General features: G+C 55.0%; 2 protein-coding genes across 5 annotated transcripts in view; one reads left to right on the top strand and one right to left on the bottom strand.

The window, feature by feature from the left end:
- Macrod1 (mono-ADP ribosylhydrolase 1) overlaps positions 1–12,098 on the top strand; it is a 142,397-nt gene extending 130,299 nt beyond the window's left edge. The window contains exons 4-11 of one of the 4 annotated variants that reach the window (XM_036203608.1): positions 44–73; positions 10,461–10,577; positions 10,837–10,958; positions 11,066–11,096; positions 11,197–11,270; positions 11,554–11,635; positions 11,728–11,762; positions 11,935–12,098. In XM_036203608.1, the coding sequence (XP_036059501.1) occupies positions 44–73; positions 10,461–10,577; positions 10,837–10,958; positions 11,066–11,096; positions 11,197–11,270; positions 11,554–11,635; positions 11,728–11,732 (461 nt within the window). In that variant the 3' untranslated portion in view covers positions 11,733–11,762; positions 11,935–12,098. The other 3 variants (XM_036203597.1, XM_036203588.1, XM_036203578.1) reach the window with 3 other exon arrangements.
- A 146-nt stretch (positions 12,099–12,244) lies between these two features.
- Positions 12,245–20,455, bottom strand: Otub1 (OTU deubiquitinase, ubiquitin aldehyde binding 1). Its single transcript, XM_036203620.1, has 7 exons — positions 20,222–20,455; positions 18,307–18,368; positions 17,967–18,065; positions 14,071–14,189; positions 13,764–13,848; positions 13,480–13,674; positions 12,245–13,347 (listed from the first exon to the last, which is right to left on the bottom strand). Exons 1-7 carry the CDS (start codon positions 20,277–20,279, stop codon positions 13,150–13,152), a joined length of 816 nt encoding a protein of 271 aa, XP_036059513.1. The 5' UTR covers positions 20,280–20,455; the 3' UTR covers positions 12,245–13,149.
- Between the last annotated feature and the right edge of the window lie 1,077 nt (positions 20,456–21,532).

The raw sequence follows: 21,532 nt of genomic DNA on the forward strand, positions 1-21,532 counted from the left end.
GTCCCTCCCATACTTACCTGTTTCTTGTTTCTCTGTCTTGCAGCCAACAGCTCCCTGCTCGGAGGTGGAGGTGGTAAGTACACAGACCTTCTGCATCTTGGATAAGGGTGGGCTGGGGGTAGGGTCTGTGTCTCCCGTTCCATCATTCAGGACCCTTCCGTTTCAGTTAGGCCCCATGGTGTGCCCACTGATAAAACTGGAGGCCTGGATGTTTTGTTGGGTGACCACCATCTGAACTCAAGCCTCCTGACTTGTAAATGGGGGCTGTGGGATGGTAGACAGAGCCTCACTCTGCCTGACACCTGCTTGGCCATTGGAAGCTCCTTGCTAATTGTCCTCAGTTTCTCCACTCTCAAGTCTCTGCACATTACCAATTTCTACACTGAGAATTCCCAGGTGGTATCTCAGGCCTGCACAGGGCAAGCTCTGAAACACCAGGTGGGGAATGGGTGAGTGACAGGGGACGCAGTAGACACCCCTGGGTGCTGTTGTAACATCCACTATGATGCTGAAGCCACTCTGGTGGAGAACAGGGTGGCCAGCCCATCAGGCATGCATGCCAATGCAGCAGGTGCCTCTAGAGGGGCATCCCTGTGGCCCCACATCTGCCTCAACTAGCCTCCCACCACCCACTCAGCACCTCAGCCCCCAGCTGCCAGGCAGCCACTGTCTGCACAGCGGCAGGATGATTGGTGAGCCAGGGGCCAGGGGTTAATGCGCCGTCGGATAAATCCCGGGGGCCGTGTTTACGGCAGCGGTGGCGGGGCCCAGGCCAGGTTTTAAAAGGGGGAAAAATAAAAGGGGCAGCGAAGGTCAGGAATAAATAAGCGCAGCACTAAGAGCTGTCGGTGACCAGCCAGAATGCAGGGGGCTGTTTGTGGCTGAAGATGCTTTTCCTCCCTCCCCATTCTCCTCTAGCTGTCCCCGTGGAGGTCACCGCTTCCTAGGATGAGGCTTGGGTGCCCATGGGTAGGCCTTTGGGACCTCTTCCCACACCTTCCCTTTGAGAGGACCAGGGCCCTCCATGGTTGGTGACACTATGCCCCATCCACAATGCCCCACCCACAGTACCCATCCCACATGCATTCACTCACCACCCAGTACTCAGCACCTATCACCTACAGGACTGTGAGCTGGACACTGACAGATCTTGCTTGGGAATCAGGCCTGATGTCTGCCCATCCAAGCTCCAGGTATATAAGAGTACCAGCCAAGGCAGGGGAGTGGGAGGTCCCAGGTACATCAGGGCTCAGCCAGAAGCACCTGCTCAGCTTGGGCATCAGGAGATTTGGGGAAGGAAGGTAGGGCTTGAACTGGTGAGAAGTGGATGGAGGGAACAGATAGGTCAAGGCCTGGAGATGAAGGGAAAGGTCATTGGGGAGCCTCAGCTGATCAGAGACCTCAGATTCCAGCCAGGAGGTCTGAGAAGCCGCAGGAGCACGGGAAACCTTTTGGGAAGCTGGAGTTTTAGCAGTCCTTCTGGGAAGGTAAAAAATGAGGAAGACGCAGGCTGGGGATTTAGCTCAGTGATAGAGCGCTTGCCTAGCAAGCACAAGGTCCTTGGGTTCGGTCCTCAGCTCCGACAAAAAAATAAATAAGTAAAAATAAAAAATGAGGAAGACATGTAGATCTTTTACTTTTGTCCTGCTCAAAACCTTCACCTACTTCAGAATCACAGCTTACTGCGGCTCACAAGGCTCCCAACCACCTCCCAGACACACACCTGTACTCTAGGCCTTCTCCACCAGGCTGCAGCCACACCTGCCTCCTTGAGCAGGACAAGGCCACTCCCGTCTCCTCAGAAGGAAAGGAGTCACCTCGATGTGGTGTCTAGGCAGCCTTCCCCATGAAGGGAGGGACTCGCCCCTGAGGGTAGCCCGCAGAAGTAGGCTGAGCAAAGGCATCCTTGCAGACACCCTGGCCCCTGTCCTAGACCATGGGGTGCTCTGACTCCCTTCTCGGCCTTAGGGGTGCAGGGAGGCTGCCTGATGAGGAGATGGGTGGGCAGTGACCCTGGAGGAAACAGATCTGGAAGACAGCCTCTCATCACAATGGAGCCTCTGCAGCCGGGCTGTTATTCTGCTAATATGATTGGAACAGGTGCAGGGACAGGGCAGGGGCCATGGAGGGATGAAGCAGGGACTGGTGGGGACTGGCATCTGAAGTTGGAATGGAGTAGCCAGATACCTGGACATGCCCCCTTCCCTTCAAATACAACATCACCAACTCTGACCCAGGAAGATGCTAGAACCTCCCACGGGGGCCTGAAGTTCCTCCTGCAGGGCTCAGGTCTCTACGTGCCCCCCTCTGTCCTTTGCTCATGATGGCCCTGGATAAGCCTTGTCCCTTCAGCCACAGGCCAGCGGACACCGGCCAAGCATCCTGGTGCATCGCTTTTGTCCCTAGCTCTGGGCCCTAGGAACATCCATGTAGCTAGCTTGCTGTGTTCTACTCACTCTACGGTAATGTCCTTCCTGTGAGGGTCAGGGCCCAGGACACTGAGCTCTGGGGGCCCCTCACTGTGGCCTCTGCTCAGCCGGCACAGGCAGAGCAGACGCTCTGCTCTCCATGTGTGTATGTGTCTGCCCCAGGGCTGAGGGGCAGACGGTAGATCTGTGGGTACCCATTGTCTGCTGGGACTTAGTACTTTGCTCTGCCCTCAAGTGACTCAATTTAGAAGTAGGCTTCTCAAGCAAGGGATGCTGGACTTGGGCCTTGAAGGTTGACTAGGAGTTGGTAGCAGGATGGAGAGACACCAGGGAAGATGGCCTGCTGGCCTAGGGCAGGCCTGGTCTCCTGGAGAAGCTGGTGAGCAACAGTCCCACTCTTCTCCCATGCCTCTGCCTTTATCTCCCTGTGGAAAGCCAGTTATTGGCTCAATAAAAGATGTCTCAAATACTCTCCTATTGTATGGTAAGGAGAGAGGCGGGTCCTAAATCAGGATGGGGATCAACAAGGCCCAGCGCCTCAACTGTTTATTAGCTCTGAGATGTTTACTTGGCGATGAGGAGCCAGCTTTCTCGGGGAGATTTGTGCGTTCTTTTTCAATTACCCCTCGTCTTTCTCTGCCACTTTTGCACTAAAGGGATAATAAATGTATCAGAGCGTTTCAATTATTCATCTAAATCATGACTGTGCCTGCCATGGCCAAGTCTTAGTGACAGATTAATTCAGGGCCGCCTCCTCTGCCGGCATGGCCGCCATCTCTACCCCCAGCCAGCCAGTGCCCCAAAAGGCCAGCTCTAGGAGGCAATGGTTGGGGTCAGGCAGGTCCCTGACAGGAGGGCAAGACAGGGTAGAAGGGAGGAAAAAGCCCTAGCCCTCACCCTCCAGTCCCTGCCTGAGCCTTCCAAGTTGTCAGCCCCAAACAAAGCTGCAGGAGCCAAGGGACTTCATCTACCCATCTATCCACACCTCTGCTCCTGAGCCACCCAGCACTGCCTCATCCATATGGCCAGATCGCAGCACCACATGCTGGGAGAGGCCAGGATGGTGGAGCATCCCTCACAGCCATCCCCTAGCACAGGGCCTTTGAACCTGCTGCTGCTCCTCTGCCCTCCTGCCCTGACTTCCTATCTGAGCATGGTCTCTCCGGTTGGCTACCCCTTCCCCCCAAATCTAGGCTTAGAGGGCCTGCCTGGTGCCTGCACTATTTCCAGCTGTATTTGGTATTCTGCTGCCCTTGATGACTATAAGATCTGTTTGCCCCCGTGCACACCATCAGACCACATCAGGGGCAAGCACAAGGTGGAGAGCATGTGCTGGGTGCAGACTTGTCAATGGCCCACCATGCTTAGCCACAGCCTGGTACTTGTGAGTGCAGCCGGGTCCTCTGTCCTCTCACACAGTACCCAGCCCTCGGTGGCACCCTCTCCGTGGCTCCTCTCCCATGCACTGGATCTGTCCCTTTCTAACCTCTCTCTTGCTTCCTTTGACTCACCATCCTTCCTATTTATTGCTCTCTCGTCATCTCCCTTACCTCCTCACTCTCCTCTGTCCCTTCGAAGATTAGCAAGGAGGGCCTCTGAGCATCGGACCCCAGAATGTTCTTCCTGTACATTCTTTCTGAGCTGTAAGCTGCCATCACTGCTACTAATCTGTGATTGTTTCCATGGCCTCTGGGAGAGCCAGCACTGCTGCCCTGATGAATAGTGGCCTGACTCGGTGGATAATGTGACCTTCATAGCGTGTGGGCTGCCTTAGGTGCTCTGGCAGCCAGGGTGCACGAGGACCTGCCCATCTTTGGCCTCCTGCAGGACTCAGAAGCAGCAGCCAGCCTGAGGGCTCCCAAGAGCTGGGAAGCTTAGTGGACAAGGGGCTAGGCCTGGAGCTGTCTGCAGGGGCGGGCCTGCAGCACCTTCAGCACTGAGAAGCGTGAGTCACGATGGGAGAGCTTTGCTTGCTCAGATAGGCCCGCTGTGTTAGGGTGCCCGCTAGATGCCTTCGCCACAATTTCTGCCCCCCAAGGCTGCACTCCTGCCCTGGATTTATGAGCTGTGGCTCTCCTCTTTTGTCCCTCCTGGTAGATACTGTTACCCAGAGCTCCACTACAGTGTCCCATGCTAAGGGACATTTTAGATGGCCAATGGGCATGTCCCACCCCTCCCCACCTCCTGTCCTGTTCCATCTTCTCACGTGTCAGCACTGTATCCTCCCTGGCACCGTGACACACAGGACTGGCCTGTGACAGCCCTATTACATGTTTGTTATGGGGGCACAATATATAGTTTTCCGGGGCCCAGAGAGTCCTGCCTTGCTCTGTCAAAGTTGAAGTTTTCACATTGTGGACTGGCCGGAGCCACAAGAGGCTTCATGAGCAGAGTGTGGCAGGTCCTTCCCTAACCAAGCAGAGGCCCTGGGTCATCAGCTGCCCCTTCTTGACCGTCATTGGGAAGCCAAAGATTCTGGGTGTTCATAGGTTATCTGGAAGCTCCTACTCCTGAGCACCACAGGACACTATCTTCAGCAAGGTCATTTTGCAGATGGGGAAATGGAGAGTCCCTATCCTACCTAGCAGCTGGCCTTCCCTGAGGAAGGGAGTATAGGAATCAGTTCTCCTCCGGCAACTCTGGCCCCTGCCACATGGCCACTGCACTCATGCCCTGCCCCCAACAGGCAAGATGCCACCAGGCCCTGCACACGGCTGCCACGGGATCTTTAATAACGCGAGTGATTTTGCATGATGAATGAGGCACCATGGTTGTGTACATAATGAAGCCCTAATGTTTTCAAATCCTCATTTAAGGAGCTGATCTCACCCCGTAATGAATTTCAGATCACATCGCAGTGATGTCGTCCATCCGTCTTCTCCCTGGGGCGCCCACCCACCTGGGCACCTCCAGGATGCGATCTCAGGAGGTTGGGCTCTATCTCCTTCCCTGGGCCCAGCACAAGCCTCTTTTGGAGCAGAGATTGGCATGGGGCTGTCCGCCGAATGAAGGACCAGAGAGGACAGGCAGAGGCACTATGGGTTCTGACTGGGCAGCATCAGGGTCTCAGTCCCCAAGGTCTATCTGGAAGGAAGGAGAAAATGTGGGGCAAGCCAGGAGAGAAGGGCTGGAGGTCCCAGTGGGTCTTCAGAGCCCTCTTTGTGGGTAGGAGCCCAAAGGTCGGCAGCTCGGGAAGCTGCCTTGGGTAGGACTTCCTGCAGCCTGGGCTCTCCATCTGCTCGGCCAGGCTTTCCTTCTGGGAGGGAAGTGGGAAAGGATCAGTACCCAGGGTCTGACTGGCAGCTGTATGCTGCACCAAGGTGTGGCTGTTGTGAGCTGTCCCCAGGCCAGAGCCCAAACAGGACTAGATGTCCAGATGGGGAGAGGTCCCCTGTGCCTTCTAAGACAAAGGGCCCCACCCCTCCATAGCCCCTGTCTAGCCTAGAAGGTACTGTCTTGGGAAGGAGGCCTCTGTCCTTGAGGTCTACAGCTGAACCTGGGCCACCGACCTCTGATGCTGACGGTGTGATAAACAAAGGTGTAGCCTCGTCCCACACCAGCAAGGAGGCCTATGCTGACAGCCAAGAAAACTCAGGCACAGAGAGGAGACTGTACCTTGGAAACACAGTGGGAAAGCCAGAGAAGGGGGAGTTGGCTTTGGAAAGCTCCTGGCCTGTGTCTCCTAGGCTGAGTTGGCTGTCACTACGAACTGGGCCCCCATTCCAGGCTCTCCCTTACTCTCTTTCTGATGGAGAGTCCACAGGAGCCCAGGATGGGCAGGGCACGGGTGAGAGCCACCCAGCATCTTCCTTTGCTCTGTGACTGAGAAAGTGGCCATGTCTCTCTGAACCTTTACCTCCACTTCTTGTAAGACAGGGTGTAGCCATAGGGATCTCCGTTTCTGCTCCACTTCCAGCCATGACACCTTAGAAAGTTGTTGACTCCTCTGGCTTTTTTTTTTTTTTTTTAGCTGAAGATCGAACCCAGGGCCTTACGCTTGCTAGGCAAGCGCTCTACCACTGAGCTAAATCCCCAACCCTCCTCTGGCTTTTGGTTGTCCACCTGTTGACTCCCCTCCAGCCTGAGTCAACGTCCCTACAAATCTTTGGACACCTAGGCTCTGCGATTCAGAGAGGTTGAATGGCTAGCCTAAAGCTATCAGCAATCCCAGAAGAGAATGTAAGAGGGCCAGCCCCACAGAGTGGCAGAAGGGGGGATGGCGGTATCTGACCCTTTGGCAGGGGCACAGCTGCCCTCTGTGTCCCCTAGGCCACTGGCTCCTCTTGTTCCTGTAAATAATTAATTAGCTCCCCCCTTGTTTGTTTAGCATGAGGAATGCTCCCCCACTGAGACACATTTATTGCTGAATAAATTTAAATATCTAATCTTCCCTTCATGAATATTACAGCACCCTAAATAGCAGCCTGTAGTCCTCAGTGCCTTACCAAGTGGTCCCCCTGGAGCCTGCCTTGGCTGGTCTGGAGGGGTCAGGCTCTAGCCTCTGACCTGCCCTTCCTTGTCCAGCCCCTGCCCCTGGCATGGGCTAACTCCTACCAGTCCTGCTCTGCTCCCCCTCCTTGTACTGGGATAAGGAGGAAGGTGTCTTCTGAGGGTCCCAAGCTGAATGTTAGCGTGAGGGGTCTGTCCACACAGGAAGATGTCCCTCAGCATCTCCCGGGCACTGGGGGACGGACTAGACAGGAGAGCAGGGGCTGGAGTCGAGTGAGATGTAGGAGGGACAAGGGAGGCGGCAGCAGAAGAGAGGCCTGGGACAGGAGAGCTCAGACTGGACGGGAGGAAACAGCCAGCGTCTCTGAGTGAGTGGCAGGAGCAGACAGCCCTCTGAGTAGGCTGAACAGTCCAGAGAGATGAGGGTCCCCATGGTGGACACTCTGCTGGGGGACGTACTGATTCAGGGAGAGGATAGGTACCAGACTGCAGGCGTGAAGGGGGGCAGAGGCAGGGATATGAAAGATGGTAGTGAGGGTTTGGAAGAAGAGGACAAACACCCACCGGCCCACAAAATGAGGGGAGGGAGTTTGGGGGATGGCCAAGGCAGCTACATCGTGGTCCAGTAGAGCCCCTGAACCTTCAGTGCCCAGTGTGTGACCTGAGCCAGGTTTTGCTATCTGTGCCTCAGTTTCTTCTATAAAGGGGTTAGTAGCACCTCCTGGGTTGGGATGTGAGGCGAGGCTCCCACAAGACAATCAATGGGACTGGCTCAGCTCCCCAAAGTGCTTATTGAAAGGAGGTCCGATGGGGAGGAAGGGGGCAGACTGACTCCACCACAGTGGAGAAATGTTCATCCCAGACCTAGTAGACAGGAAGTGGACACAGGGGGATGACCAGGGAAGACCCAGGCTGTCTGCTGACCTGGGGACTGAGCTACAGGCCTCAGTGTTTGTTGTTACTATTGTATGTCTGTTGAGACAGGATTTTGTCATTTAGTCCCACTGGCCTCTGCATCCCAAGTGTTGGGATTAAAGGCACAAGGCACCACCCGCTGCCCAGTGAAAAACTGCTGTGGACATCGGGAAGGCTGATGTGTGGGTGGGAGGACTGGGTGGGCGGTAGGGACCAGGCAGCTGAGACTCAGCATCCAGGACAAGGCTGTTTGGGGAAGGTAACACAGATGTGGTGGCCAGGGCCTGGCCCTCATCTTTGCTTTGGGGGAACCTCTACCCTAGACACTCACAGAGTGTCACAGTCATGTGGTCCAAGCCCTATTCTAAAAGCTGGTAGGTGGCAGCTCCTGTGCCAGTCTTCTGCATCCTCACACTCCCAAACCAGACCCCAAGGCCAGACTACAGGCCCGTCCACTTCAGCAGGAGCTATGAAGTCTCTAAAACACAGACCTTTGGGCTGGAGAGATGGCTCAGAGTTTAAGAGCACCAGCTCCTCTTCCAGAGGTCCTGAGTTCAATTCCCAGCAACCACATGGTGGCTCACAACCATTTGTAATGAGATCTGGCGCCCTCCTCTGTATACTAAATAAATAAATCTTAAAATAAAATAAAATAAAATAAAATAAAATAAAACACAGACCTTCCGAGCTGTACTTCCACATGACCTGCTGCAGCCAAGGTCCCTGCAGGATACCTCACACTGGAGTAGCAGATAGCAGCATGCCAGGAGAGCGAGACTGCCAGGCAGGGCCTACAGGCTCCAGGAATACGACCTGTACAAATCCCTGTGCTCACCTCAGACTCTGTGGACTCCCTGTGCACACTGAGAGCCTGACACAGTCATGGTATAAGAAGGGCTAAACACTTTGTATCTGATCAAGCCCAACACAGCTTAACTAAGTAACAAGAATTATTGGCTTGATGGCCCACACCTTTAATCCCAGCACTCAGGAGGCAGAGGCAGGTGGATCTGTGAGTCTGAGGCCAGTCTGGTCTACAGAGCGAGTTCTAGGACAGCCAACACTGTTACACAGAGAAACCATGTCTCAGGAAAAAAAAAAAAAAAAAAGGAGGAAAAAGAAAAGGTCAACTTACTTAGTGCTGAGGTGTAGCTCAACAGTAGATTGTGTGCTCTGGGTTCCATCTCCAGCACTACCCCACCCCCAAAAATTCATTTTTCAACATCCTATGAGGTGGGCCCTACCATTAGACCCAGAGAAGTAGAGTGATGTGGCCAGGCAGACTCAGGCTGCCCGCTTCCCTGTCGTCGCCACTGTTCTGTGCTGTGCTGGGTCCTCTGTGGTATCGCACCCAGAACAGCTACACTGGGAACTCCAGGCTGCACACAGGATCACTGGGGCATGGACTCCCAGCTCAGGCTCTGCAGCCCCCTGCAGCCCCTGCCTGGCCACCCCCAGAGCCCCCCAACTCTGGGAAAACCATCCAGTGCCAGCTCTGAGCAAAGCTGAAAATTAGGTTTAATTGGGCCCCTTAGGGCCCAAGAGAAAAGCAGCAGAAAACAGAGGGTGGTGTTCATTTGGTGTGCCAAGAAGTTGGAGGGACGCAGGAAGGGGGAAAGGTCTCATGTTAGGAGTCTGTTAAAAATAGAGCCAGAGTCAGCACGCCTTTAGTCCCAGCCTGGGCTACAGAGCAAGATCCAAGACAGGCTCCAAAACTACATGGAGAAACCCTGTCTTGAAACCCCCCCCCCAAAAAAAAAAGGAGCCGGAATGATTTTTGCCTGATGCCAATACAGCCAGACACCAAGCAGTGGGGCTTCTCGAGAGTAGGCCTGCGTTTCATCAGCCCTGCCCTCTCAGGGCCACTGTCCCCATTTTGCAGTTGAGATGGTAGTAAAGCAAGAGAAAATCTATAGCAGGCCGGGGCAAACCAGTACTTGCCCCAGCCTGCTTGGGCAAAGCTATATGGTGCCTGGGTGAATCAGCAGTGGAGTTAGCTCTGGGCCTCTGCTGACTGGGATACTGGAGCATTAAGTGTTGTTTATCTGGGCCTGGGTCCCCAGGGTTACAGAGAGCCCCAAGAGCTTCCCTTGGATAAACAAGCCCAAGCCTGGCCTCCTTAAGCAGGATGCTAGTTGCCTCACCAGGGTTTGAGAGTCTAGAGACACCTGCCGGGCCTGGTCCAATGGGAAGGAGCTGGAAAAGTCAGGCTTAGGCCCCGGACTGGATCTGCCATTTGGAACTAGGTGGCCTCGGTCCCTCAGATGGGATTAAATGAAGTCTAGAGTTTTGCATGGCCTTGTCAAAAGGTGAGATTTAGGATCCCACCCGATTCTTAAAAGAGATGACAGGTGACCTCAGGAGGGCGCGTCCTGGTCAGAGAACCAAGAGGGTGGGCCAGGCGCGCCCCCTGCTGGTCGCCCCGTGCCTCTTCGCTGCAGGGCCAGCTGCTGCTCCTCAGAGCCTGTTTCCCTAGATGTGAAACAAGGGGTGACAAGAGAAGCCAGAGGCCTTGAAGAACATTGTGATGCCCGGGGTTGGGGGGCCAAGGCATAGATAGCCTTGGAGTTTCTCCAGATTGGGGTGTCATGCCTGATCCTTCAGGGATGAGAGGACCCCAACTCCTCCTTTATCCCGGCCCCTGTCCCCCTCTCCCCCGCCCCTCAGTGGACGGCTGCATCCACCGGGCCGCGGGACCCCTGCTCACGGACGAGTGCCGCACCCTGCAGAACTGCGAGACCGGCAAAGCCAAGATCACCTGCGGCTATCGGCTGCCGGCCAAGTGTGAGTGCACGAGAGGAACTGCCCACAGCCGCAGGGGGGCGTCCTAACTTTAAGCGTAAGGACCTGGCCCCTCTGGTACCCCAGACAGCAGGTGGAAGGGGGCTGGCGCTGCAGCGGGCAGGAGAGCGAGGGGACAGCTTTACTGTCTTCCACCACTTAGCAGTGGCATGCGTGGGGGCCGCACAAGTGTGCACCTCGAGTGTGGGGTCCTCTGGCAAGGGACACCTAGGCCGTCTGACTGCAGCTCACTCCACCCTAGACGTCATCCACACAGTGGGGCCCATCGCCGTGGGCCAGCCCAGTGCCAGCCAGGCAGCCGAGCTCCGCAGCTGCTACTTGAGCAGCCTGGACCTGCTACTGGAGCACCGGTTGCGTTCGGTGGTAAGAGTCGCCAGGCGGCGAGGGGCAGGGGTGGCCGGGGTGGCCGGGGTGGCCGGGGAGGCATCTAGTGACCCAGTCTCCATGTCGTCTCACTCTCCCTTCCCCAGGCTTTCCCGTGCATCTCCACAGGCGTGTTTGGTGAGTCTGGAGAAGCAAGGCCTGGCGTGGGCAGTGAGGGCCCCACTCTCGGAGGTGGGGGGGCGGGGCCAGATCTGCACTCACCAGACCCTGCCCTCAGGATACCCTAATGAGGAGGCAGCCGAAGTCGTGCTGGCCGCGCTGCGGGAGTGGCTGGAGCAGCACCGGGACAAGGTGAGGCGGGAGCAGGGGCACCTGTTCTGGGCCGGGGTGGCCAGTCTGTACCTGCCTTCCCCAGGCCCACTCCCTCCGTGGAACAGCGATGGGAAGGGGCGAGCGTGCAGCCTGAACCCCTTCTATGACGGGTCCTGGGTACTGGGATTCTCAAATCCCCGCGGACATGCACCCACAGTAGGCAGTTGAGACCCTGCCAGGGTGGGTGCGTTTGGGGAATACAGTACCAGGACTGAGGGCCCGGCGGAGGCCCCGCCCGGGCTGAGCAGCAATGCCGGCACAGGTGGACCGGCTTATCATCTGTGTGTTCCTGGAGAAGGACGAGGGCATTTACCGAGAGCGCCTGCCCCATTACTTCCCAGTAGGTATGTGCCCTTGTTTTCCTCCGGCCGCCCCCTGGCCCGCCTACCCCTCCCCCGTGGCCCTGGGGCGGCTCTCACTATCCTCTGCCTTCCAGCCTGAGGCTCCTGAAGCCCACCCTGAATGGGACTGGTAAGCAGGGTCTGGCCCAGTGTGGTGTGGCCGCCCTACACTAACCTGGCCCTCTAACACCCGCTCAACCTGCTGTTGCCCATCTCCGCGCAGAGGGGTGGTGAAGCTAGGGAGGGGCCCAGGGGCTCCCACAAGTCCTGAACTCCCTCTACCCTGTCTGCTTCACCCTCAGACCCACCGGGGCCTGTGGGGGGACTCCGCGCCTCACTCTGAGAGGTCTTGGAAGCTGACAGCTTGTTCCAGCCTGGCCACCACAGGGTTCTGTTCTTCCCTCCCTCAACATGACCTGCCCTGCCTTTAAGAAGCCTCTTAATAAAGCTGCCTGATTCAGCCTCACTTGTCTGAGTGCTGGGGTAGGGGTCTGGCTGGGGCCAAGTGGGGGAAGGTAGCTTTTGGTGGGAATGGTGTCTTTGCTTCAAGAGGCTACAAGAGCCCTGGGTGAGCCAGGCGGGTGAGTGAGGCATTGGCCAGAGAGCAGAGGCGGCGGTGGCAGCAGCATTTCACATTTATTGAGGGCCTGCCCCCAAGGAGCTCACAGCCTGGGCTGAGACCCCACATGTGCTGGGGCTGGGGAGAAGGCAAAGAGGCAGGTAATGCAGATACATAATGCAGCTACGGAGGCAGGTAATGCAGCTATGGCCAAGCAAACGGGGTGAAAAGCAAGCAGAGGCAGGGCTCTGGGGACAGGGCACAGTCAAGCCCTGCCTGGACAGGAGCATTATGTTCCTCCCATACCAGCTCAGCTCCTCCTGGGGCCCACTGAGGATGCACAGCGCCTCCACCTACCTGGGCTAGCCTCCTCCCATCAACCTCTCATCTCAGGACTCCTCAATCATGCAGACCCCTGGAGGTGAGCAGAAAGCTGTGATCTGGGGCCTTGGCCAGAACAGCAAATCTATAACTCTGAGCGGCAGCTTTGAGTATGGGTGACCTGAGACCCCCAGCCAAGTTCCCATGGAAACCCCTGGAAAGTCAAGGAGGAAAGGGGGCAGGTCTTGTGGATGGGTAGAAAGTTGAAATCCAAGGAACCTGGAGACCCAGCCCTCTCAGACTTTCTTGGCAGAAATGCTTGGGGGTAGATAGGTGGAAAGCTTGGAGACCCCCCCCCCCCCCGGGGGGGGAAGGGACAGCCAGACACACAGCAGCCAGCGGGCAGGTAGGGAACAGCAGCAGCAGAGCAGGGAAACGCACACTCGGGCTCACCACCAGCATCCCCTTTAATAAAACATGGAAGGTTGTGTGACAGGAAAAGGGAGGAGTGAAATCTGACCATTTACAACCACAAAACAAAACAAAACAAAAAACACCAAAACCAAAACCAAAACCCCTCTGTACATGTCTAGCGCCTGGCGGGGAGGCAGGCAGGGCGCGGCAAGGCTGGCCAGCCCTATTTGTAGAGGATATCGTAGTGCCCAGGCCGGTAGAGAAGGTAGACCTTGGGCTCGGAGCCCTCAGGGAAGACGTGTGGGTTGGTGGTGCCGCCCTCACCACGGTCCATGTACTCTACTTGGATGGACACGCTGAGGGCCTGGGCCAGGGCGATGATGTGGATATGGTCGCTCTCCTTGCACATGGGTTCCACCTCCTGTAGCACAGGGGCAGGTCAGGCCTGTCTCAAAACCTCTCCCCCCAGGCCCCCACTTTACCCTGGCATGCCCCACCCTTAAACCAAACAGCAAAGGAGGGTCCCAGGGCAGAGCAGAAGAGGAGGTGGCACCTGCTGGCAGAACTCCTTAACAGTCCGGCCACCCTCTATGAAGTGCTCGAAGAACTTGCTCTCCCGCTGCAGGTAGCCTGAGGTGAGCAGCCGCAGGTAGACCACAAGGTAGTCTGAGGTGCTCTGGTCATTGAAGGAGGCCAGCAGGTCAGCTACCGAGGTCTGCTTCTCCACCTGCTCAATAAGGTCCATGAACTGCCCCATGCAGGGACAAAAGGTAAAATGAGGAAAAGGAGCAAGAAGGCACCCTCCCTGTTGGCCAAGCCAGAGACAGCAGGGCTCACCGTGTTATGGAAGTCCTCGATTGTGAATTCAGTGAAGCCCTGGGACACCAGGTCCTCTTTACTTTTGGCAGACACAGCCTTGAACCTGGGGGTGGAAAGGGATGGGAGGCCAGCATGGGCTTCTCAGCCAGCAAAACAGGGCCTAGCCAGCACAGTCCTGCCTAGACAAGACCACCCACCAAGTTCAAAGGGAAGCCTCCAACACCCCAGTTGATGGCTGGCCTAAGGCCCAGCTCTCCCACCCATCAGAGGGCCTGCAGCCCCCTGCACCCGCCCCCCCAATACGCGCCCGCAGACCCGCCCCTACCGCTGCAGCTCCTTGCTGTCGTCCAGCAGTGCCTCTAAGTGGGAGAAGCCGAATGCTCGATAGAAGCAGTTGCCGTCCGGCCTGGTCTTCCGGATGTAGGAGTACTTTTTGTGGAGGTCCTGCAGGAGAGCAGCCCAGTTTAACATCCAGCCAAGCCAGGGCCTGCCCAAGAAATGGCCAGAGCAGCAGGTGGCAACTGAGTTCCAAGTTCCCACCTCCAGGCTGCTGAATGAGGACACCAAGTCACACACTGGAACAGAGCCCTCCCGTGGAGGCTCATAGAGGCTGTGCACTAATGTGTCAACAGGTGGTGCAGTCACTAGCTGCTTGCCATGTGGGTGCTGCTGGCTACAGAGCCATTTGCCTATAAAAACAGATGACCAAATCTGCCTCTGACAATGCAGCTTTTCAGGTCTTTCAATCCCAGCAAGGCAAAGCAGGGAAACAGGACAGGCCACACTCACAGCCGCCTGGCTGCCTGAGGTCCCTTCGCTCAGCAGGGCCCCAGCCACAGAAAGCAGCTCTCCTAGTCTGAGGGTAAACCAATTTCCTCACCCTCTCTCACTTCTCAACCACGCCCGCAGCAGGGACCATCTCCTGCAGCCTTGTCACTCTCTAAATGCAGCACATCCCCATGGCAGTGACACCTAGCCTCCTTGGTAAGCAGGCCTCACTCACCCACCTGGACACCCCTATCCCTGCTCTCTTCAGCCTGCTCCCTCCTTTCCCTGTTCCTTCCCAGGCTACCTCTCATCTTTCAACATTCTAAAGGGCAGGGCTCCTGACAAATCACACAGTATCCTTCCTCAAGACACCTGCCAGATGACAACCCTCAGGCAATGCTCAGAACTGAGAGTCCCTTCACACTGAGAACATGGCCCTGACATCTGCCACTTAGCTACCCCAATACTCACCACCAGCTCACGTCCTCCTTCACATTCAAGGACATGAATCTAGTTTATATAGTTTATAGGCCCCACAGGCACATAAGATCCAGGCAGGTCTCCCAATAAAAACAGAAACTCCTATGGGAGGCTTTTGTCCAACCAAGGTCAAAAACAACCTGGAGCTACCACAGCAGGGTCAAGGCAGCCCTCCCCAGCCCAGCCTCTGGAGGGTAACAACACTACACGCCATCTTTTCCTTTCCCTGCTCTCTCCCAGGCTACCCCTCATCTTTCTCCATTCTAAAGGATAGGGCTCCCACCAAACCACAGTATCCTTCCTCAAGACACCTGCCAGTTACAACACACCCAAACACAGAGCTTCCTGCCCATCCTATAACACCAAGGACCTGACGAAAGGCCACCTCTTAGTCCGTAGATACAGTTCTTGCCTTTCATTTTGGTTTTGAGATGGGGGTCTCACTTTGCAGTACTCTTCTGGCCTCAAGCTTCTGAAATTCTAGGCTATCAAACCTAGACAAAGTTCTACTTTTGAAGCTGGGCAGTGGTGGCCTTTAACAGCAGTGCTTCGGAGGTAGAGGCAGGCAGATCTCTGAGTTCCTGAGTTCGAGGCCAGCCTGGTCTACAGAGCAAGATCCAGGACAGGCACTAAAACTACACAGAGAAACACTGTCTGGAAACAAACGAAGTTTCATGTTTGATGCTCTGCCTCCTCCATACCTTACTGTCCCAGATAGCTCCACTGCCACAGCTGGGTTGCACCACCCTGCTCTGCACTCACGGCTTTGACCCACAGTCTCACAGATGACTCATTCCTCCCCAACAGTATATATACCCCTTAGGCTCTCCTTCAACACAGCCCACTCCTGGTCCTCACACCTGCCTCCTGTTCTACTGCTAAAGTCCTCACTGCTCCTTCTGCCTCCACCTTACCCCCTGAAGCCTGTTCTTACCCCTGAAACAACAGTAACCTTACAGACAAGCCCTTTTCCTCCCTGCATCTTTGCCCAGGCCAAACTGGCTTTCATGATGGCCTCCACTTGCCCAGATGTCCCCTTCTTCAACAACGGCAGCCCCATGACTCCCGGACGCCTTGTCAGTTGTCATCTTGCTTCTGTCTGTTCAAATACACCTTTTCAGGAAGGTTATTATCCATTACCTTGTTTAAAATGCAAACTCTCCCTTCCTTCACTTCTCTCCACAGTACTAACCAACTCCAACAACCAAACTGTGTGTGTGGTGTGGGGGTGGGTGGGGTGGTACAACATTGAGACAACGTTTTTGCAATATGTAGCCCAGGCTGGCCTTGATCCTCCCACCTCATTCTCTCCCTACCACACATACCTTTAGGTTTGTATCTGTCTTGCACTGTCTCCTGTAAGCATCACAGAAGCAGGACTGTGTTTCAGTATCCAGTACCTGTAAGTATCGCCAGTGCCTGGGGCAGAGCACCTGCCTGGCAAATGTAACATGCCCACTGCACAAAAACTGCCAAGAGTCCAGCCACTCTGCTCTCTAAGCTCCCTGGGCACACACAGTCAGATACCCTGTAGAATGTTCATGCCCACTTCCTCACATCCTCAGAGTCCATTCCACAGGAGCCAAGTACATACCCCAGCCTGGCTCTACCGTTACTGCCCAGGAAGAACAGGACACAGAATGGAAGTTTAGGGTTGCTGAGGTACATTGCTGCCAACAGCTCTCTTCAAACATTTAAACATTTTGCTAAATAACTCAATGATAGGAAGAACCTGAGGATCATCCTGTTGGTTTTACAAGGGACAATTGGCCCTGGGTGGGGCACTATTCTACTAACTGGCCACAAGGGAGAGGAAAAGCATATTGCTTTCTAAGCCCTTGCTGAGCAGCACCAGCGGTGAGTTCAACATCTTCCCTGAACTTGCCCCACAGGCAGAAACTACTCTAGCTTGAGGTCACACAATTGGAAAGCAAAGACCTAAAAAGTCAGGGCCTTATTGTCCTCACAGGTATTTTGGAGAAATCCCAAACCCCTGAGCAGTGGGGATATGATCAGGTCACAAACTAGGTTCAGCTGACCTAGGCTGAAGAGGGGTTATTTAGCACATACATTTCCCTCCAGGTGCTAAGGACAGACCTTAAGGCCTTGCAAACACTAGGCTCATGCTTCTCCTCAGATAGCTGTACCCCAGCCCTACACCACATTTTAAGTTCTCATTAGCTACCAAATATTCAGTCAGGAAAGCTCATGAATTCTGGCTTCTCTGACAACGGGGAGTAACTGCAGACACTAGCTGCCATGCCTGTTTTTGTGAGACGGTACCCTCCCAGTTAACTTGTCGGAAGCTTCACTCACTGGGTTATCTGCTTGCCACCTGAAGGCCCCAGCTCCAAGTGGAGGATATATACTCCTATGATCTTTAGAGGAACACTGAAGTATACCATGTCCTAACACCTCTGGCTGTCTACTAAATACTGTGTTCATACCAGGGTCACAATTCAACCTCCACAGCCTTTGGGGTGGCTGGTAAAGAAACTTGACTCAGTTTGAGTGATCCAACAGGGACACACATAGGGGGCCTGTCCTCCGCAAAGATCCAACAAACAGACTGTAGGACAGGTCTCTGTGTAACCCATCTACCCATCCCAACACCAGCAAGTTTGGCCCCTGGCTGGGTACTGAGTTGTCAGTGCCCACCCAGTCTGCACCTGGTCCCACCTGGGCATCACCTACCTCAACCTTACAGCCACCCTACAGGCAGATGCTTTCACTGTCCCTATTTTACAGATGAGGACACCCAGGGCTCAGAGACACTGAAGGACCTGTCAAGAAGACAGCTGCTGAGTGGCAATCTGAGGTGAATGGAGGTCTCAGTCCAGAGGCTGCACACTTCAAGAACTAGCAATGAGAGGTGTGTCCCGTCCCTCCCAACACCCTACCCTCTCAAAGATTAGGCCTGGCAAAAAGCAAGGCTGAACAGGCTTCCTTCTGCCCCTCTGGCCAGGATCCCACCTTGATCTTCTGTTGATAGATGTTGTCATCCTCAGCATACTCCTTGTACAGGACTGAGAGTTCCAGCCGCTCTGACACCAGAGGATTTTGCACAGCAATCTGCAGGAGGCAGGGATCCATCATGCTCTGCCAAGGAGGTTGAGTAACCCATGCCTAACACCTAGGAAAGGGGTTCTGGGCTGGTCATTCAGTGGTACAGCAACCCCCATAAAAGCATGGAGTGCCTAGCATAGACTGGAGGGGAGGGCTTCAAAGTAGGTGCTAGGCCTCAGGCCCTGACTCTGCATCCCCACCATGAAGTCCTCAGCTACTGCTTCCCCAACCTTCTCCAGCACCTCACCTCTTGCTGAATTCGGTCTTGCTGAGCCATAATGGCTTCATCATAGGCCAGACAGTTAACACCTAGAAAAAGAAGAAGAAGGAAAAAGAAGTGCCGAGCAAGGGTAACTGTGGGGCCTGGCCATCTCTATGGCAGGCAGTTTTGGCAGAAAAGGTTTGGAATCTGGAGCCCCATGTTTTACACTCCATTTGTGTAATCTTGGCAAAGTCCTTCCTCTTTAGGCTTTCACTTTCTCATCTTTTGGAGAAGGTAGTTGAGTATGGTGTTATTCAGAAGGCTAAGGCAGGAAGACCACAAGTTCAAGGCTGCTGGAGCTACATAGAGCCAGTCTCCATAAAATAAAAATAAAAAAGAGGGCAGTTGAGCATTACAGTGCACGGCTGTAAGTCCTAGTACTTACGGACCAGACCAGAAGGATCAAGTTAGAGATCAGCCCTGGAAATACCACAAGGCCTTATCTTGGGAGAAAAGAAAATAGGGCTGGGGGTGAGGCTCAGTGGTAGAAGATGTATTTGTCCTGTAGGTGTGAGGCTGTGGCTTCTATTTCTAGCAACCCAAAAGAAAATAAGTAAATAAAAAATAAAGTGACAGAATAAGGATCCCCGTCAAGGCACCCTCCAGCTCTGATATTCCTTCCTCCCTGCTTTCTAACAGTACTGTGTAGCATTCTGGAAGGTTCTGGGGAAGAGTCTCTCTGGGGAAAGCAAGATGAAGGGGGTGGAGCCCTAGGTGGAATGAGAACATCTTGTGAGCATGCACTTTACTGGAACATACCCTTTATCCTTCTGTGGTCCTGTGCATTGTTAATGGTGCTTATTTTCCAAATAACAAATGCAAAGAGGTGACTCCATCTTGCTCAAGGTCAAAAAACCAATGAAGAGCTGTGGGCAAGCCCACATTTGTACAATTCCTGTCTGGACTCTTGGCACCGTCACTTGCCAGTGCACTGCAAAGCCCTCTCTCCTCAACTGTAGAATGGGTTAACGCCAACACCTTGCTCCCATCATCAAAATATGCTGGGATTCTGACAGCAGCAAGTAATCTAAGCACTCTGTAGAGTCATCCCTAGATTTGGGAAGTTCTTCTTATGGACCCTACTCTAAGCAACCATTGGATAGGGGTCAGGAGATACTAATTCTAGTCCCAGACTCTTCTTAAGATGTGTGATCGAGAACTATTTCTTTCTGCATACCTGGGTTTCCTAGTACTCAGCCTCTAGTCTAGAGCGTGGAGTCAGAGTAGGGTGTGCGTGTGATGGATGACTTTTTAAAGTCAATCCTTTGGGACATGGTTATCCCAGGTTCTCAGCTGAGCCTATGTCCTACTACAGGGCTGTCCCTCCCACTCGAGAGCCTTAACTCAATCCCCAGAGCCCAAGTTCACGGTAGACATGGAGAGGGTGTGACCGGCTTTTTGTTTTTTTTAAGAACCGGAGAACTAGAAAAACAATGCCTAGATCTGCTCAAGGGGGCTGGGAGACCAGAACGAGCTCTGAAGAAGAGAACTGCAGGTAACATGCCGACCGCCCCGCCGGGGACTTCGTGCTTAAGCAACCCGGCGTCACTCCACGCCTTTCGGCAGCTCGGGTAAGGGCAGGCGGGCGACTCGGCCAGGGCCTAGGCCTCGGCTTGACTTCGGGAGCCCGCCGAGGCCGCGGGACGGGTAGAGGCGGGGCGGCTCAGGCCCCGCCCCAGGCGTGCCCGAGAGGCCGAGCGGCGGACCTCGCCGCCCCGCCCGGCCGGGGGTCGCCGCGGCCCTGCTTCCATTGTGAGGGGGAGGGGAGAAGAGGCGGCGGAGAGCTCCGAGGCACGCTGCGCCCGGCCCCGGCGGCCCTGCCTCCCGGAGCTCCTCGGGAACAGCCGACCGAGCCTCGCCCCCGCCAGCCCGGGCAGGACTTCCTTCCCTCGGTCCGTACCTTCGGAGTCGCTGCCCAGCGGCTCCTGCTTCTGCTGCTGAGGTTCCTCCGCCGCCATCTTTAAACAGCGCCGCACTGCCGACCGCTTCCGGGTTATCAATCGCCCTCCTCCCGGAAGGGAGCCCCTCCTCGTGGCCCCTCCTTCGCAACGCCCCTAGCAACAGGCTCCGGTAGCGGTTGTCAGGGGCTGAGCCGCTCCTGCGGCCCGGGTGAGCTTCGGGGCGGAGGCCTCAGGACAGGCGGGTGACCCCGGCGCGCGCCTCCGTATCCCCACTGTCCTCGAAGGTCATGAGGTGCTAAGGGCCTCCTCGCGTCACTTCTGTTCTCTACTGGAGTTTGAAACGCAGGTTGTGTGACTGAGATAAGGAACAAGATGGAATTCGAGTCACTGAAGGCAACATCCCTGCTGCGTGCACTCTCGGTACGCGACCTCAGCTGCAGTGCGGCGCGGAGCCACCGCGAGACAGGAAGTGGTGCCAACATCCTGATGCCCCTAAATCGCGGCCTCTCGCCCCTCACCACTGAGCTATTCCCTGCAGGCTTCGGAGACCTGTTTCCGGCAAGAGATTATCTTCCCTTGATGTCAAACCAAAAGCTTCGACCTAACTTTGGGCTCTATGTCTTTCTGGTTGAGAAAACAGGGCCATTTAAAGGCATGGACTTAAATCCATAATCCGAGTACATGGAAGGTGGAGACAAGGAGGACCAGAGAGAGTTCAAGGTAATCCTCGAATTTCAGGCTAGGTTTGGCTACATGACACCCTGTCTCAAAACAAGTAAAACTGGGCCAAAAAGTGGCCGTCCTTGCTAATTTTTGCCAAAGCTTCCCTTTTTCTTTGGGTTTTATCTATTCTGACAAATGGGGGCTGACCAGTAGGAAAAGGAACACTCACATTTGCAGGCCCTGTGTACCCTGAAATGCAAGCACCAAACTGAATTTGCAGGAGGAAGACGTTCATTTACTTGGTCGGTAGCCTGGCTATAGCTCCTTTTCCCTCTCCAGAGTAGCAGTTCTCTGTCCTGAGCAGTCCCAACCCCAGCTCCTGTTTGGACTCCCTAGCCCAGATAACAGAGGCCAGGGTGGAGTTGTTTTCTAGCTCTCTTCAAGATTAAGAAAAACCAAGTACAGGCTGGGCATGGTGCACACCATTAATCCCAGCACCCGGGAGGCAGAGGCAGAGGCAGGTGGATATCTACCGTTACAAGACAGAAGCCAGCCTGGGCTACATAAGTTCTGGCTACCAAGGGCCACACAGTGAGACTTACAAAGCAAACAGAAAAAGCAAAGCCAAGGGCTGGAGAGATGGCTCA

This window comes from Onychomys torridus, chromosome 1, assembly GCF_903995425.1.
Source record: "Onychomys torridus chromosome 1, mOncTor1.1, whole genome shotgun sequence".
NCBI classification, from domain to species: Eukaryota; Metazoa; Chordata; class Mammalia; order Rodentia; family Cricetidae; genus Onychomys; species Onychomys torridus.